An 18,588-nucleotide genomic window follows, 5' to 3' on the forward strand; every position below is an offset into this window, starting at 1 on the left:
TTATTTACACCAAGTTTGAGACTTGGACTGTTTGTCTTGGGCACTGTGCTGTTTATCATTTTTCTGCTTGTTTGTTTATAAGCAGCATCATAATTTTAAGGAACCTGAAATCTAAAAGCATAAGATGTACATTTGAGTCTTGCAAATGGTTTTGGTGGAAATATGAGCTACTAAGTATATAACCAGGTGTTTGTAAGCATAAATATTTTATATACTACTATTGTGAATTTTTATTTGTTTAACCAGAGTAGAGGCTGGAAGCCAACCATAAACTATAGATATTAATTTTCACCTTCATAAAACAAAGACCACAGTGTGCATTCTGTCTCAGATGGCACACGCTCATTGCTTAACTGTATGGGTTTAGTATATAGCAGTAAAAAAATCTAATCTAGATTTAAAGGTGTAACATAAGGTAACTTCTAAATTGATAAATAGATTAGACCATCATAAACGCATTTCACAAAAATTAATTTGTTCTCTATGTACCAAGTCAGGTAACTCCTCCTGGACTCTAACAATTCATTGTTATATTTTTTGGAATTTTTTTTTTTAGAGATCTTTCATCTTGAAAAAGAAAAGGGGTCGTAAACGCAGAAGGATTAATAGTAGTGTTACAACAGAGACAATTTCTGAAACCACAGAGGTGTTGAACGAGCCCTTTGATCACTCGGATGAAGAGCGGCCCATGCCACAGCTGGAACCTACTTGTGAGATAGATGGGGAAGATGATGACTTAAAGCCTGTGATCAGAAAAGTATTCCAGTATCAACCTGGTAGGCAGAACCAGGAGGAAGAGGAGGACAAAGGGGAGAAAGACAATCGTTGTTATAAAAATGATGTTCAGTGTAGAAGTAAGTTGAACATTATTTTTAAACTATGTTCAAGTTAACTTGTTACTTGGGATTCAAAGGCAACACTTGCTTTTGTAGTTAACTAGCTGGTTTGTGACCAGCTTTTCGGAGCTGTTGAAATTTTTACATTTCACAATCAAAATAACATGCATTTTTACTAATGCACCATCCCTCTGAGATATGCTTTACGCTATTAGTCCCACTTTATCTGCTTGCTTTGTGTAATAGCTTGAGGCATGTTGCTCTTTTTTCAGTATTTTTAGTGTTTAATTTTTCGGCTCTCTCTCTCTGTCCTGTTATAGCTTGTTCAGTACATTAACCTCAGTTCATTACTCCTGTTCAGGAGAAAATTAGCAGGTTTTGTTTCAGTTTGGGGTATTCATGTTTTTACCATTTGGGAAAGAACAAAAATAAAATCTTGTATATCTACAACAGGCCTCATCATACTTTTCCAGAGAAAACCAGGGGATCTCTTTCTCTTTAGTTTGTTTTGTGAAACCATTATCTACAAAAAGCAAGAGGTAGTTGATACCAATGACTTTTTTTTTTTTTTGAACTCAGGATTGACACCAATTTAGTTATGAGAACTACTGAAATCTGCCTAGTTCCCCAGGAACAATATGTCCTCTTCACTTTAGTTTGGCAGTTCTGCAAGGCTATATTAATAAACTCTGAGACCTCACATTCTTCCACCATGAGCACCCAGAGACTTCCCTTTCCATCTTTCAAAATAACCTGGGGCTGTTTAAGCACTGGCACAGCTGCCAAAGTCCTGGGTTCTTCTGTTGATTTGTAGGGAGGTGTTTGGTTCTAGGATCCCAGGTCTTCCCTAAAAAGTGCACAATAATTTATTTAATGTACATTTTAACAGCTGCTCATCAAGTTAGATTTCAAGGATATTGCCCAGCTGGAAAGCTAAAGGATGTAATGTGTATTCACCAATGAGCAATTTTGGGAAAATCTTCATCTCTCTCCCTCTTAACTCTCAGATGAAAACATCAGTTTAATTCCAATTTTGGAATGAATTATGGATTCCGACATACAAACTCTTTTCTCTCAAAAGCTGCAGGTACCTCTTTGGTACTGGAGAACTAATAGTTCTCAGGACGTGTCAGGAAGTTAAATTTTTGTGTTGCCCAACTAAGAGATCATCTGCTGATGCCTGGTTTGCAGACAGCTTTTGTACCGTATAACTCTGTTGGTTAGGGGTGTGATAGTCTACCAATATAGTTACACTAATACAGTAGTTCTCAAACCTTTGTACTGTTGACCCCTTTCACACAGCAAGCCTCTGAGTGTGACACCCCCATCCCTCACCTTATAAATTAAAAACACTTTTTTTATATTTAACACCATTATAAATGCTGGAGGAAAAGCAGGGTTTGGGGTGGAGGCTGACAACTCACAACCCCCATGTAATAACCTCGCAACCCCCATGTAATAACCTCACAACCCCCTTAGGGGTCCCGACCTCCAGTTTGGGAACCCCTGCACTAGTACAACCCCTAGTGTGGATGCTGTTTTACCTGTGTAAAGATGCCTTATAATGGTATAGTTTATCCCACTTCCTGTACAGAAATAAACTGTACTGGTGTAAGCACACTTATATTTATAAAATTGCATCCCCAGTAGTGGGGTTGTACTGCTGTAACTATTCTGGTATTTGTGTATAGATGAGACCTAAGAGTCTAGTTCACATTACCCAACTGTTGCCATGCTTTTGGAGTAACCCTTTCAGTGGGAGGTAGTATTTAAGAGTGTAACGCTTTTTCTGAAGCTGTGTCTTTGAAGGCAGCAATATTCAACACCGAAATACGTTTCATTCTAATTGTTTTTGTGATTAATTGAATTGGTTGATTTTTTTAATTTTGTCTCTGCTTTCAATTTTATTTAGTTCTGTTTCAGAATATGTTTTTGCATGGAATCTCCCCCCACATTTTGGTTTGTATTGCAAGACACTTCTTGTGAGGAGGAAAAATTATTTTCCTTTTTCAGCACTGGAGCAATAATTTCTGTGCATCAAACTCAGCATTTCTGTGCATCGAACACTTCCTAGAGTTAGAGCTCCTTTGTGTATCCAGTGGCTGTATCATTTCTGCAATAACAAAAAGGATGTAGTCATGCATTCCATATCTAGATAATGAGAGTTGATATCCATCTTTTATAAAGGTGCATATTACTGTATAGAGGGGTGCGTGTATGTGAGCTCTTGTGTGTAAAAATCACTCTGGGGTTAGTTTATCTCACTAGTGGGAGAGATTAACAATTGTAAACTTTGTAGCATTCTGTTTTATTCTGCAAATTAGTTTTGTATTCTATTTGTCCACCATATGTTATAAATACCACAAGGTGAGGCGATAGTTTATATTAAATCAAAGGTTTGTAGGGTACATTTTCTGCAGTTTAAAAATGTTTTTTGCTTAAAATTCTTTCAGGAAGTATCAGGTAGCATTTTTAAATACATATATAGTTATGAGGCTGCCTGTTATAGTGCTACAAATAAGGTGTCTGTCTACATTTATTCAGCTAGTATGCTCTAATGTTTAAAACTCTTGTGTAGTTTTACTGAGTGGGAAGCAGTGTGTATATAGTAAATATTGCCCCTACTTACTGTCATGTGTGGTTAGATTAAGAGTATCTATTTATTGGCAGTATAACTTTTGTTTAATTAGCTAAAGTTTTTTTAAGAATGTATAAGTTAATTTTGGATTAATCAGTTCTGTCTGTTGATAGAAATGGATTTGTTTATGCAAACTAAGACCTTTTTTCTCTTTTCTCTGTTCTCTGCTTCCCAAAGACAACACAGAGGATGTAGCTGTTTTGGAAGAAAGCACGAAAGACAATCCTGAACCTTTGAGGTGTAAACAGGGCTGGCCCAAAGGAGTGAAGCGTGGTCCATCTAAGTGGAGGCAGAACAAAGAAAGAAAGCCTGGTTTTAAACTTAATTTATACACCCCACCTGAGACTCCTATGGAACCTGACTACCAGGTAATAGTAGAGGAACAGAAGCAAGTATCTGAAGACAAGCCCTGCCAAGTTCCTGCTATTGCAGAAGAGGAGATTAAAGAGCCTGTTAAGAATTTGCAGCCTCAAGATGAGGTAAAAGAGCTGGAACCTGAGCTTCTAAACCCACCCACTGAACACTTTGAAATCATAGAAAATGATCTAATGAAAGTAGAGGAAGAAGAAAGAAATGTAGAGGAAGATGTTGTCAGTGCAAAAAATCAAGATAAAGACCCACAGAAGGAAATGTATGCGCAAAAAGATGAGCCTGAGCATTTGGATGATCATGAAGAGGAGGAGGAAGAAGAGGAAGAACCGTCTCACAATGAGGATCATGATGCAGATGATGAAGATGATAGCCATATGGGTTCAACAGAAGTGGAGAAAGAGGAGTTACCAGGAGAAGCCTTCAAAGAAGTGCTAGAGAACCAGGAGTCTTTTTTAGACCTAAATGTACAAACTGGTAATTCAAATCAGGAAGACTTAATGGACTGTGGTGTTGACCTTGCAGCTGAGTGTGAAGGTGACCATAAAGAGCTTACTGCAGATTCAGGGCCTGTGCCTGAATCTGATTACGATCATACAGATAATAATCAGGACCAAAAGGAGAGTGAAGAATTAAATTCTGATTTCAAGGAAGAAAGTACTGAAACTATGGAGATTGATTCAGAGACAGTACAAGCAGTCCAGTCTCTAACCCAGGAAACAAGTGAACAGGAAGATGCATTTCAGGACTGTTCAGAGACGCAAGAGGCATGTAGAAGCCTGCAGAATTATACTCATACTGACCAAAGTCCACAAATGACCACACTGGATGATTGCCAACAATCTGACCACAGTAGCCCAGTCTCATCTGTCCATTCTCATCCTAGCCAGTCAGTTCGTTCCGTTAATAGTCCAAACGTTCCTCCATTAGAGAACAGTTATACTCAAATCAGCCCAGATCAAAGTGCCATCTCTGTGCCATCTTTACAGAACATGGAGACCAGCCCAATGATGGATGTCCCATCAGTGTCTGATCATTCACAGCAAGTTGTGGATAGTGGGTTTAGTGATCTAGGAAGCATCGAGAGCACAACGGAAAACTATGAAAACCCAAGCAGTTACGATTCTACAATGGGAAGTAGCATCTGTGGAAACAACTCTTCCCAAAACAGTTGCTCGTATAGCAACCTTACATCTAGTAACTTAACACAGAGTAGCTGTGCAGTGACACAGCAAATGTCTAACATTAATGGAAGCTGCAGTATGATGCAACAAACCAACATCAATTCTCCTCCTACCTGTAATGTAAAATCTCCTCAAGGCTGTGTTGTTGAAAGGCCACCGAGCAGCAACCAACAGTTATCTCAATGTAGCATGGCTGCTAATTTTACACCACCTATGCAGTTAACTGAAATCCCAGAAACTGGCAATGCCAACATTGGCCTATATGAAAGAATGGGTCAGAGTGAATTTGGAGCAGGGCATTACCCACAGCCATCTGCCACTTTTAGCCTTGCCAAACTGCAACAGTTAACTAACACACTTATGGATCATTCATTGCCTTACAGCCATTCAGCTGCTGTAACTTCCTATGCAAACAGTGCCTCTTTGTCCACACCCTTAAGTAACACAGGGCTTGTTCAGCTTTCTCAATCTCCACACACTGTTCCTGGAGGACCCCAAGCACAGGCTACTATGACCCCGCCCCCTAATCTTACTCCACCTCCCATGAATTTGCCTCCTCCCCTTTTGCAGCGTAACATGGCAGCATCAAATATTGGAATATCCCATACCCAAAGACTGCAAACTCAGATGGCCAGCAAAGGCCACGTGTCTGTGAGAACCAAATCAGCCCCTCTGCCCCCAGCGGCAGCAGCCCATCAGTCACAAATCTATGGGCGTGCTTCACAGACTGTGGCCATGCAAGGACCCGCACGGACCTTAACAATGCAACGTGGTATGAATATGAGTGTAAATTTGATGCCAGCCCCCGCTTATAATGTCAATTCAGTGAACATGAATATGAACACCCTTAATGCTATGAACGGATATAGTATGTCCCAGCCCATGATGAACAGCGGATATCATAGTAACCACGGATATATGAATCAAACAGCCCAGTACCCTATGCAGATGCAGATGGGAATGATGGGAACTCAGCCATATGCACAGCAACCAATGCAGACAACACCACACAGTAACATGATGTACACTCCTCCAGGGCATCATGGCTACATGAATACTGGCATGTCTAAACAGTCTCTTAATGGATCCTACATGAGAAGGTAGGCTCTTTGGAGAGTCAGATTACCAAACTGGCGTATTGGATTGATCTGCACAAATAGGAGAGTACGATTTCAAAACCAGCAATTGGTGTGAATGCAAAAACATTTGTTGGCACCATGTTAAAAGCTGTATGCAGCAGAAAGCCTTATACAAGTTCTTTTTTCTTTCTTTTTTTCTTTCTTAAACCTCTCTTTTTTTTGTTGATTTTGTTTTGGGGGGGCTGGGAAGTTGTTTTGGTTTTTTAATTTTAACTGAAGTTCTCTGGAAAGGAAGAATTCTTTCTATGAACTGCAATTACACAGCAGCCAATGGTTCAGAGCCATTTTATGTGCCTGCTCCCATTAAAAATGTGGATACATAGACTCCAAAACTTAGTACTGGACCCTGAGCTTTCTCTCCACTTTCCCCCACATGTAAATGCCTTTTAGCATTTCATTTATTGTACATTTTGTTTCTTAAGGTGACACTTCCGCATGCCGCTAATGTCTTTGTTAGTGACAGTGCATTTTGTAGTACTGTACAAGTGTTGTGCTTAACAGTAAGCCATTTCTTAAGTTTTTTGCCTTGATTAGGTTACCCTAGTTTGAGGGTAAAAAAACAAAACTATATTTTTGTTAATTATAAAACTTGTAAAAATAAAAAAAACTGTAAAAGCTATTCACATTTTTGTTAGTTCAAAGGGTTTTATTGCTAAATGTTTGGTGTAAAGTTGAGACTCTTTTCCATTTTTGGTGACTGATTTCTGTTGGTTTTTTTTTCCGGGGGGGGGGGGGGGGGATAAAAAGGCAGCTTTCTGTTTTATAATTACAGACTTTTGTTGACAGAATGAAGCATATCTCAGTGTTTATTTGTCATGTTTTGAAACATTTTCACATATGTCCAAATACTTGGCAGGATTTTAAAAAATAGTGAATTTGGTGTAAAGTTGCTATTTTATGGAAATGCCTCTAACTTTACATTTTCATTCCATCTGTAGATTTTTCTATCTTTATAAAATATTGAAGTTATTTTTTAAGGGAAAAAAATAGAGCAGTAGCGTGTGAATAGTTCAAACTAAGCTTACAGATCGCATGTAAAAAGGCAAAAGTTATGTGTCTGTTTATATTGCTTCCCTTTTTTGTAGCCTTTGTACCTGTACAGAGTGACTGTAAGGGCCGAGCAGAAGAGGCTTGATACATGTGTAAAATAGGACCCAGTGACACTCTTGTATTTATCTGTTATCTTTTTAGTCAGTCACTTAAAAAAAAAAACAAAAAAAAACCAACAACCCCAAGCTGTACATTTTAACATAAAATAAATTATGATGAGCCATTTTTAGCCTCTTGTGTTTGTCATAGTCTGATGTTGCATGGAAAATTATCACTTTGCCTTACCGTGTTCATTACAGATCTCTTTGACTAGGGGGCCTGCTCCAAAGCCTCTTAAAGTCAATGGGTTTTGGATTAGGCCTTTAAAGGTTAAATGTAGATTACACTTCACAACCGGGTATACTTTGTGAAAATAAAAATATCTAGGATAATTAAAAAATAACTTGAATAAAACAAAATATTGAATAATTACATATATAAGACATTACCAAATATTTAATGAATGTGGACTACTTTTCTTTAAAAAAAAAAAAAAAAGAAAGAAAGTTGTTACTTTGTTAAAAGGCTGTTTTACTGTTGTGTACACAGCGTTTGTGCTGAGCCGTCTCTCAATATTAAACCTGCATTCCCTTTGGTCCTTTTGACTACTATCTTCAGTTACAATGGAGAGTTATCCAGTTTCCAAGATGTTTTGAACATCCAGAATTGAACTTGCCTCACAGTATTGCATATTTAAACAACTTTGCCCTGGCAATTGTAGATATATAAAAATTGAAAATGTCTCATAAATGCAGCCATAATGAAATGTGTCTTTCAAATCTAGGTCAGGTGCATGTGAAACAAAACCACAGAAAAGATGTATCTTTATGAGAATTTCTAAAAATGTTTCTGCGCTTAAAGCTGATATTGATTTTTTGCATAATTTGAGTTTTAAAACATGGTAGACGTAATAAAATCATCAGCCATCTTAATTCATCATTGAAAAACATCTATAAAAGAAGCTTCATAGTTGGGCATCTAACTGCTCAAAAGTCAGAAATGTGTGTATTACTTAACAAAAACAACACCCCTTAATACTTATGTCCAGTGTGTTCAGATTAAGGCCCTGGTCCTGCAGGCTCTTACACATGTGAGTATCTTTATATGTCTGAGTCATGCCGTTTGAATTTGATGGGGCTACTCGTGTGAAGTTACTTCACATATGTAGGTGTGTGCATGAACAGGGGCTATGGTGATTGTGAGAATCATAACTTTGAACCCCTGTCTCTTGGGAGTTTCAACTGTCAACCATAATGCTGCATTAAGGACATGACTGCAAAGACTTACGCACATGCTTAACTTTATACACTCTGAATAGTCCTGTTGAAACCAGTGGGACTATGTATAGTGCATAAAACTAAACACTTGCCTATGTCTTTAGAGGAGCAGCATCTGCTGTAATGTTTTTGCCGTAGCCTCTTTATTTTTAGGGAAATACAACAAAGACAAAGAGAAATGAAGAGAAAACTGTGCTTATTTCAATGTGTGATGGGAGATTAACACATGCAGGATTGTGTGTGCGTGTAAATTTCTAAACTGGAGCTCTGCAGCTGTGTGTGTTAAATGATTGCACAGTGAAATAGAAGCAGCATATTATGTGACTTGTATTTGTATATTTATATGAAATCAAAAATAAAGACAACTGGGCCTTACTCACTGCTGTGCGACACCAGTTTTGCAGCATTGTTCACGCCAGGTCCAGCTGTTGTTTTGGTGTGTGGCGCTCTGGCCCTGAGCATGCTGAGTCTAGAATATTGCGAGAGCTCAGCATTGTAATATATGATTGAAAGTTTCATGAAAAATTGTGTACTGTGTGCACATAATAAATACTTAATTTCAGAAACAAATTACTTTCAGAAGGACAAGTGCTTTTGACATCTTTTGAGTTCTTCATTTGTGGCATTTATACACTGACAACTCTGCTTTATAAAACTCTCCTGTCTTCCTAGATAGATCTGCTCCATGTGTATATTCAGTGTCACTCACCTCTGCTCACTTTAGTAACAAAGAAGTTTTCACTTCTTTTTACTCCTGTTATCCGTGAAGAACCGACATAGCGAAGAGAGTATCAGCTGGATTCTCTTCAATGAAGTGGATCAACAGAATTATTTGTTGACTTGTAATCAGCATTCCCTGTGGGGACCATGAGTTTTGCACAGATGCTATTGCAGGAATAATCAAAAGAACATGGGGTTGCTAGAGTGTGAAGAGGGCCTAATTAGGACAGCAGAACCTTTTATTATGGCTGGTGGTGTGAAAGATGGAAAGAACCCCGACTCTGAACCTCTGGTGAGTTTGCATGGCTGGCAGTTAGGTCAGATCTACACTCTCAGCTTGTGCTAGAAAAGTTATATTGGTCAGAAGTATACGGTGTGATCCCTGATTCATAGGTGCTGACTTCTCCCAACAGTGGGTGCTCGACTCCCCCCTGCCCCCAGCCCTGCCCCTTCCCAGCCCTGCCCTGCCCCCATTCCAACCCCTTCCCCAAAGTCCCTGCCCCAACTCCACCCCCTCCCTGCCCCTATTCCAACTCCTTCCCCAAATCCCCACCCTGGCCCCGCCTCTTTCCCACTTCCTCCCCTGAGCGTGCCACATTCCCACTCCTCCCCCACCTTCCAAGCACACTGCCAAACAGCTGTTTGGTGGCAGCAAGGCAGGAAGCACTGGGAGGTAGGCAGAGGAGCAGGGACGCGACGCGCTCAGAGGAGGATGAGGTGGGGCGCAGGGCAGGGAGCTTGGCTGCTGGTGGGGGCAAAGCACCCACTGATTTTTCCCTGTGATTTTTCCCACGGAGTCAGCGCCTATGCCCTGAGTGATATAGCTGTAAACAGTGTAGATCGGAGATTGGCAACCTTTGGCACGTGGCCAGCCAGGGAAATCCGCTGGCGGGCCAGGACGGTTTGTTTACCTAAAGCGTCCGCAGGTTCGGCCAATCGCAGCTCCCACTGGCCTCAGTTTGCCATTCCAGGCCAGTGGGGGCTGTGGGAAGCAGCGGCCAGCACATCCCTCAGCCCACGCCGCTTCCTGCAGCCCCCATTGGCCTGGAACGGCAAACCGTGGCCAGTGGGAGCTGCAATGGGCCCAATCTGTGGACGCTGCAGGTAAACAAATAGTCCCGGCCCTCCAGTGGCTTTCCCTGACGGGCCACGTGCCAAAGGTTGCCAATCCCTGGTGTAGATGCAGATTTACTGGCAAAACTGCCTTTGCCAGTATAGCTTATTTTGCTGTGGGAGTGGGGGCTGGAATAAGCTATATAGCGAAACGCTCCTAGTATAAACCGAGCCCATTTGACGTGCAAGCCATTAAATGCCAATGCACTGAAACACCACTCTCCCCAAGATGCCAGTTTTGCTCAGTCTTTTGTCAGTCAATCAGTGCTAAGTGATTAGCACTGCACTTTAAGATTGGGCTAGTTTAACCAAATTAAAAAGACCCAACCTGTGAGCTCATCCTGTTGGAAGGAATGTAATATCAACAGAAAGCATGTATTGTGTAATCAGTCCCAGACACAAAAAGCTTTTAATAAATCCACTGTCCCTAAATCTGCACATAATGAGTTTTTACCAGTAAATTAACTAGCTGTCACTCAGATTGGCTGATACAAAACTCCATTTGGTATATTATAAATAGATAATGAGAATGGTGACGGTGGAATAATCCAGCAAACTGCCATAGTAAGGGAGGGGTCACGCTGCTACATCCTATGGCTATATGAATGTACGTATTACTGATACAAAAACGAGTAACTGATGCAGCAAAGATCTTTTGATTGTTTTTACACATAGGAAGCATGTGCATGTCTAATAAATCCATTATTATAGTGATTATTAGGGACTGGATGGCTTGTGGGATTGGTAATGGCAGATGAAGACTTCCTCTCTCTCAGTGCAAATGAAGCCCAGATCAGTAATGATCAAGAAGGTCAGGAAGCGGGAGGGTTTTGTGACTAATGTGCAGAATGGGGTTTTATTTCTGGCGGTGCCAGAACCTTTATATATAACGTTGGCATGTCACTTAGCCTCTTTGTCTCTCATTTCCCCCCTCACTAAAATAGGGATAATGAGTGATAAGTTTGAATAACTCATGTTTGTAAAAGCACATTGAGATACTTTGATGGAAGGTGCTATAGAAAAAGTATTTTCTGTTGCCTGGTTGCCATTGCTGCAGACTATTGGCATAGTCCTTTTTCATTGTCAGGCAGGTGGCAACCAATCATAATACAGCAAAACACCTGTCCTGCGTCAGGATTCCGGATGTTTGTTTCTTTCTCAGCCAATTTGCTTCCTACCTCTTATTATGATTTTTTATTTATATGTAGTCTCACAGTGCCTTGGAGCCCCAGTCGTGGCCCATTGTGCTAGGTGCTGTACAAACACAGTACAGAAAGACCCAACGAGCTGACAATCTAAGTATGGAGACAGACAGATGGAAATTACATGGAAACAATGAGACAATATTGTCTAACTGGACGAGACAGGTGGGGGAAGGGCAATGTGACCAATGAGATGGTGGCAAACATGATGTTAGTTCCGCGGGTGTTTGGGTGTTTTTTTTTAATGGGTGGCTTTACGTAGGAGGGGTTGAGCTAAAGAGAAAGAAAAGGGAAAGGGAGTGGTGGGGGGGGGCAGAGGGAAGAGTAAGGCAGGGCAGGTATGGAATAAAACTGGTGAAGAGGCTGTGGGGGTAGGAGTTGGAGCGAACAGCCAGTCAGCAGGGCAAAGACAGAACTTCTAGCAGTTTGACTGGACTGTCCAGAGTTCCTTGAGTTGGCTGTTCCTGCTCCTGCCGGCTGGAGACTTTGGCTGGCTGTTCTCTGCACCATTTTTTATAATCTCTTCCTTTTCCCACATCCTTGTTAGGATGATGATGATTTTTCATTCTTTTTGTGCCGAACATTGTATTGATTTTACTCACTGGACCAAGCACTCATTTCCTAGGGAGCAGCACCCAGAAGAGTTCTCCAGACTTAGATGGAGAACAACCAACTTGGCCCTTCCAGTGATATTTTTAGAGCCCTCAAGGTACTGACTCTAATCAGTTCCTTTTAGGAGAACTTGTTTTTATCTTTATGGTACGATGGCAACTTGCAGATTCCTAATAGGCAAACGGCTCAGATCCTGTGTTTTGCAAGCTGATGAGTTTGCTAATAGGCCTTGTCCATCTAAATTGAAAGACCATTAAGCTTCTTTCTAGGTTGTGGGGAAAACAGAGAATTGGTCTTTAAGATTGCCATGTGGCAGTCCCTTCCCACTATTAACAACCACTGTAGCGGGGGGACTCAGCTATATTCCTAGCGTGGGCCACATTTTAATACATGGACTGTTCTCCCATTGACTATGGAAGAACATCCCTGAGGTAAGTACAGCAATTGCTTATATTGGAAAGTAATTTTATGGAAATATTGAAGTTTCTTCAGATGCAAAATGCTGCTGGAGATAAGGAAGAGCCAGTGTGTATTGCACAGACCAGTTGAGAATCTCTGCATAATAGGATTGATCTAGTGCCTGGGTGCAGGTTGCAAGCAGTGGGCCTTCAGTCTTAGGAGCACATGATCCATTGTTGTGCCAGATGGATACATTTAATAATTTCAGCATTTACTTCCTATCCTTGGTGGGGAAGTCACTACTCACAAACCCAATCGATCCCCGTCAGTAGCAAACAGGTCACAGGAAATGGAATTTTTCATCTGCTCTTTCCTTCCAGTGAGACTTGTGCAGACAGACACTCGCTTGTCCCTCAGACCCAAGAGAGCTTTGCTGTAATATAATTTCCAGTCTGTTTTTCACAATAAAGGACCTACTTAACAAACCAGCTACAAATCCACTTCTAGCTAGGACAGCCACTGAACGGGCCAAGGACAGGAACTGAAACAGCTGGTACCCTGGCTAGGGGAGGATGAGTTTTCCTCACTGGCTGCCACCTACCAGAGTGAAGTGAGGACGATGATGCATTCCATCTGTCTGCATGGTTGACGCGAGGACCCATAAAAGTGTGATGGGATGTATAGGCCTTATCGGCAAGAAGAAGAGTTTAACTCTTCCTCAGAAGAGAGGAAAGTCTACAGTTGCGTGCTTTAAATACAAAGATGGTCAGGATACGAGGGCTGGGTCAGCTGTCCCAAATTAATTCATTGCCCCAGTTGAAAGGAAGTAGCACACTGAGGGATTGGCCTGGAAGGTCTTTGGGAGGGAGGGAGGGTAAAGTATCTCCTGTACAAAGCCTTTGTGAATGCTTTAGACCCAGAATTTTTTTTCTGAGGTTTGGAGTGGCAAAATATGTACACTACATGACTGGTGGCACCAGCCTGTGTTGTGGCATGGGTGTTGCAGGGGGGTGGATGGTGGCTGCCCTCCTGCCCCAGGAGAATGAAGAAACAGAAATTCCTTTCTCACCATCTCTCATTAGAGATACTCAAGCCCCACAAAGAGCAGGTAAAAGGCATCCGAAAATTCATCTTTGAAACACACTTAGCAACAGTCAGTTTGTAAAGTCCATGAGCGGTACTTACATGAACTCAGTTCAAGACCAGGCTCCTCAGGAATGTGATATGGCTCTGCCTTTCCCCTGAGACTTCCCCAACAGAGCAGCTTCTCACCTCCTTCAAAGACAGAATCTGCCCCATCTGCTTGAGATGCTGTGTCCCACTTTCAGCTCACTCTCCCTGCTTCGATTCCACAGCCTCCCTGCAGTACCCTTATTTGTGGTTCACCTGGTACAGAAGAAGAAAGTGCTCTGGTTTCCTGTGCTGTGAGGCAGTTATTTCCCTGGGCCATGAAGATGAGCCTTTCTCTAACTGAGATCTTGAGTTAGACGAGCAAACTCCTGAGGAGAGGGTGTTGATTGTGTCCCTTTGAGGGTGTCAATAAGGTATGGAAGTAATGTGGTTTGTTTTAGTCTTTTGTCTTGACTAGGTGGAAAAACATCGAGGTCTGGTCCATGCTGCAAACCTTCAGCTGCAAATGTTCATCTCTGAACATAGTTCCCAGTGCTAGTATTAGGTGACCAAACCCTATTCAGCATTGTGTGGGCAGAGCAGATTGGCACCTTCTGTGTCAGTTAATAGAATTGTTGGAAGCCATGTTTGAGCATAGTAATGTTTTGTAGTGTGGCCCAAGCCCAGCTCCTTGTTCGTGAATATAAACAGTTATAACTGAGAGCATAGCAACAGCTCCGTCTTGGATAATGAAAACAATATGGTGGTTTGTAAACGTTTTATTTTCCATCCTCAGGTTAACGTACACTGTCTCTCTTCAGTGTGTTTTTCTCTTTAAAAAAGCAGACATGCAGAACCTCATTAAAACTGCTTTTATTTGAAGCATGGTTGTTTATAATGTTAAGCATAAACCACTCCTTAGCAGCCCAAAGGAAATAGCAGTTTGCTCAAGAGAAAGAATGTATATTGTTTGAGCAGTTAAATTTGTTTCAAGTGCTGCTCCAGAAGAACAAAGCCCATAGCAATAAGGAGACGTCTTTCTCTCCTAACTTGGTTCGTTGTCTTGTATCCCAGTCAATCATGTGTGGTAGACAGAACCTTTAAACTCATTAGAAGCGAGCCTTCTGACATTTGGACCTTTCGAACATTTAGCAAGAGCCTGTTAAAACTAGATGGTGCAAACATACAAGAGATGCGCTGTGTGTAATTTTGGCAGTATTTGTATTTCCTATTTTTTGCTGCTCTCCTGACCTGCTCAGGAGATGTTGTATGTGTGGTGGTTTTGTTGCTGTTGGTTTTTATTTTGTTTTCTTTTTTGTGCCCTGTTCCAAAAGCTGCTGTGCAGAATGAGAGCGTGACCCACTTCATCTGTGTGACCTCTGCATGCTGCTCCGCTGGAGCTTCTCATGTGAAGAAAGTAGACGCAGAGAAGCCAGGAGGTGGCACAAATGAGATGGCTGGCTGGCTGGCTGACTAGCTGCCCAGCAGCTTCCAGGTCAGGAAACCCTCCAGCACTCACTTTCTGTGTGATTTAATTGATCTGTTTTTGGGGTTTGTGCTGTTGCCCATCACTGTAACATCTGAACACGTTCCATGTAAAATAGATTGGGAACGGTAACGTCCCTGGTATACTTCATGAAGTCTCTGGCTCCTTCTTATAGAAAGCTCTGCTGGGGTAGGAATTTGGGTGGGAGTGGACGATTGGAACAGGAGGTGGTTTGAAGTTGTGACTATCAGTTATGGAGGAAAAGTGTTATTAAAGAGGAAGCGATTGCAACATTATTCCTAACATTATTCCTTTTAGACTCTGAAGTCATCTCCTGTCCTCCAGAAGTTCCTTCTACAGCCAGATCCGCTTGGGAATGCTTTGACCTTGGTTCTGGCATACTTCATGCTGGGCTTTATGAGCTGCATTGTCCCTGACTGTCCTGGTGGCAAATGGCTGGCAATGCAGTGTGTAACATAGGTGCGTGCCGATCCAGTCCTGACTTTGATGATTATGACCGAGGCTCTAAACTGAGAGCTGCAGCTGTCTGGGGGACCGAGGAGGAACTGGGTCTCAGGCTAGATACGTTCACAGTGGCCTAAGCCATGAAGGTGATGGCTGCCACATTTTATACCAGCCGGAGCCCGAGTGGTGTTCTAGCTCTCATGTCCTGATATAGTGAATGGCAGGAATCCTGCAGGGACCAGCATGGCCAGGTCCTCATCCCAGAGGGAGAAGCAAAGGTTCCTAGCAAGCTGTAGGTGGAAGAGGGATTTTAGTTATTGGTGCTGGCGTGGCATCCAGCCGCACTGGCAAGTCAGACAGGAGGCTTCATGCTGCTCTAACACATGGGGCTGTGTGCCTTCCATGGGCAGGCGGGACTGTCCCTACTAGTTCTCCAAAGCATCATCCTGACGAACAGCTTCCGTCAGCGGGAAATGGGAGGGTTACCTGGGGTATGGGGCCCTGAATATAGCATACACTAGAGCTGAGTTCATGGGGTCGGGGGTTAATGGAGGGGTAAAGAGAGGTGCCCAGTGATGGAGAAATGCGTGCCTCATACTGCAGTAGTTAAGAGGGAGGAGGACTAGTTAATGGTACCCAAGGCAGTTCCCTGCCCATTGTTTAAAGTGCTGTGCAGACATTAATGTTCAAGCACCTTGTGAAGTAGATGTTATCCCCCAGTGAATAAAAGGGGAAAACAGGCAGAGAAGTTAAGAGTATGATTACACCTCTCAGAAGGCTGAGGGAGCTGGGGTTGGGGAGACCAAATTCCCAGGCCTGCCCAGAAATGCCTCTTTTGGTTCCTCCTTCCTGGCTGGCATCATCCATGTCCCCTCTCCCCTGCACAGCCAGCCCAATGACTGCTGCAGTCTCCTGACACCCTTTCTTCTCCTCCAGCCCATCCGTGCACCCTGGCTGGTGATGTGTCCAAGAGGTCACAGTCTGTGCCAGTGGCAGAGCTGGGGATAGAACTCAGAGGTTCCTGGCTCCTGCCCTGTGGTTATTTCATCAGACAATGCAACTTCCCTAGGGGCAGGGGAAACAGGTGTCCGGTGCTAGAGTAATGGAATGAGGGCTGGAGGAGAGAATCAGGTGCTCAGTGATGCAGAAACTGGTGAGGAAGAGAGGTAATGAAGGGGACTGCAGGAACTGCGGAGTAACTTCTCTGGCAAAGTAGAACCTTCTACAATAAGGATAAAGGAGACAGAGCTTCTCAGGGGCTGGGCTGAGACTGTGGAATGAGCTCCTGCAGGAGCAAAGGGCCTTCCCAAACCTCGCTGCCTTCCACTCTCAGTGCGGAATGTATTGCTTTGATCTTGCCTCCTCTACCCTAAACATATTACAAACTGCACGTGTATATTGAAACAAAGAAAATCTAGAACACAACACTCCTCTGCCCAAACATCAGATGCTGCGGTGATGAACGTGGTACAGGAACCTATGTGGACTAGCATAGAGGTGGAGGAGAACCCAGAGATCCAAACAGAGGGAATGTGTCCCCAGCACTGCCATAACTGGGGGGATGAGGGGCTGGGGAGAAGAGATGGGGGAAGGAAAAAGGACCTTGCAGTAACTGGTAAAGAAGTTGGAAGAGGGATGGCCTGGTGGCACTGATTATGCAGCAGTGGGGGGAGCTCATGATGCTTCATTGGCTTCCCAAACTCAGTTACGATGAATCTCCTGCTCTTCATGTTATCATGTTTTCTACAGCGGGGGAGCTGTAGCAATGGGCAAAGGCCTTGGCCGCTGCTCACAGTAGCTACCTGTTGAGAAGTTTGCGAGGTCTGATGTCATCTTGAATGTTCCCATTTATAGTGCTGTTCTGGAATTTAGCTCCCCAATAGCAATTGAAAGAAAGCTGACAGGTAAGAGGCCTTATGAGTGTCAAACAGCTGCTCAGAATCGGTTTACCAAACCAAACTGTATCCTGCTGGAGTTCGGTACTGCATGTTCAAAGAATAGATTCAAGCCTTAGGATGCTGGAGCATAGCTACGTTTTCCAGGTGACTTGCACCCCATTGCTTAGAGAGTGTTCGGTGCATGACACCCCCTCCGGGCCAGCCCCCAAACTGTTCTCAGTGATTATAGTCAACTGTATTCTGACAAATCAAACAAGACAGGGACGTGGTAGTAGCAGGGAAGGTGGGAACAGAGTAAAAACTGGTCATTCTTCAAAGAAGCAGACTGGGAATGGCAAACAAAGTGAATTTTATTTTCTCCAGATTAGATACAAATCATATCTCTGACCCTTCCCATAAACGCCTGCTTTTGGCCTTGTCAAAGAATAACAGCCTCAATAGATGGAACTGCAGTAGGCACTGTGTGTTACAGCGCTGGTTCATTTCCAACAGGACTGGCTTTAGGATTTTGGGGCTCTGAAGGGAGCCCGTGCTTAGGTACAGGGAGCTAAACCCAAAGTCTCTTTTTTTTCCCACCCCGCCATGGGCGGTGGGTATAACAGGCCAGGGGAGGCTAAGCCTCCCCTGGTGCAGCCGCCAGTGACCTGCTGCTGGACACCTGGGCTGTGGTGGCCTCGTATCTTCCCCGAGGCCCCCACCACCTGCTGCTGCTGCTGCCTGGTGAGTCTTCTTCCTCTCCCCCCCGAGGTCCCAGCTGCTTTCTGCCTCCCTCCCCCATGGGGGTGGAGGGTGAGGAGGGATGCAGTGGGGGCGGGATTTCTCGTGGTGGGCGATGGAGTGAGAAGGCAAGCGGTGGGGGGTGAGGAGGAACATCGCAGGCTGGGTCTTGCGGTGGGTGAGGGAGTGAGGAGGCGAGCAGCAGTGGGTGGGAGGGGTCTCGTGGTGGGTGATGGAGTGAGGAGGCAAGCAGCAGCAGGTCGGAGAGTGAGGAGGCAACTGGCGGAGGGTGAGGAGGGACACAGCAGGTAGGGGCTCTTGCAGTGGGTGGGGG

At 43.3% G+C, this 18,588-nt stretch overlaps 1 protein-coding gene across 7 annotated transcripts in view; it reads left to right on the forward strand.

Moving 5' to 3' along the window:
* Window positions 1-7,439, forward strand: part of KAT6B (lysine acetyltransferase 6B) — a 195,254-nt gene extending 187,815 nt beyond the window's left edge. For all 7 annotated transcript variants that reach the window (XM_075130757.1, XM_048857086.2, XM_075130758.1 and 4 more), the window contains exons 16-17: window positions 557-854; window positions 3,652-7,439. In XM_075130757.1, the coding sequence (XP_074986858.1) occupies window positions 557-854; window positions 3,652-6,131 (2,778 nt within the window). In that variant the 3' untranslated portion in view covers window positions 6,132-7,439. The remainder of the gene's footprint in view (window positions 1-556; window positions 855-3,651) is intronic.
* The last annotated feature ends 11,149 nt before the right edge of the window (window positions 7,440-18,588 follow it).

Source organism: Caretta caretta, chromosome 7 (assembly GCF_965140235.1).
Source record: "Caretta caretta isolate rCarCar2 chromosome 7, rCarCar1.hap1, whole genome shotgun sequence".
In the NCBI taxonomy this organism is placed as follows: domain Eukaryota; kingdom Metazoa; phylum Chordata; order Testudines; family Cheloniidae; genus Caretta; species Caretta caretta.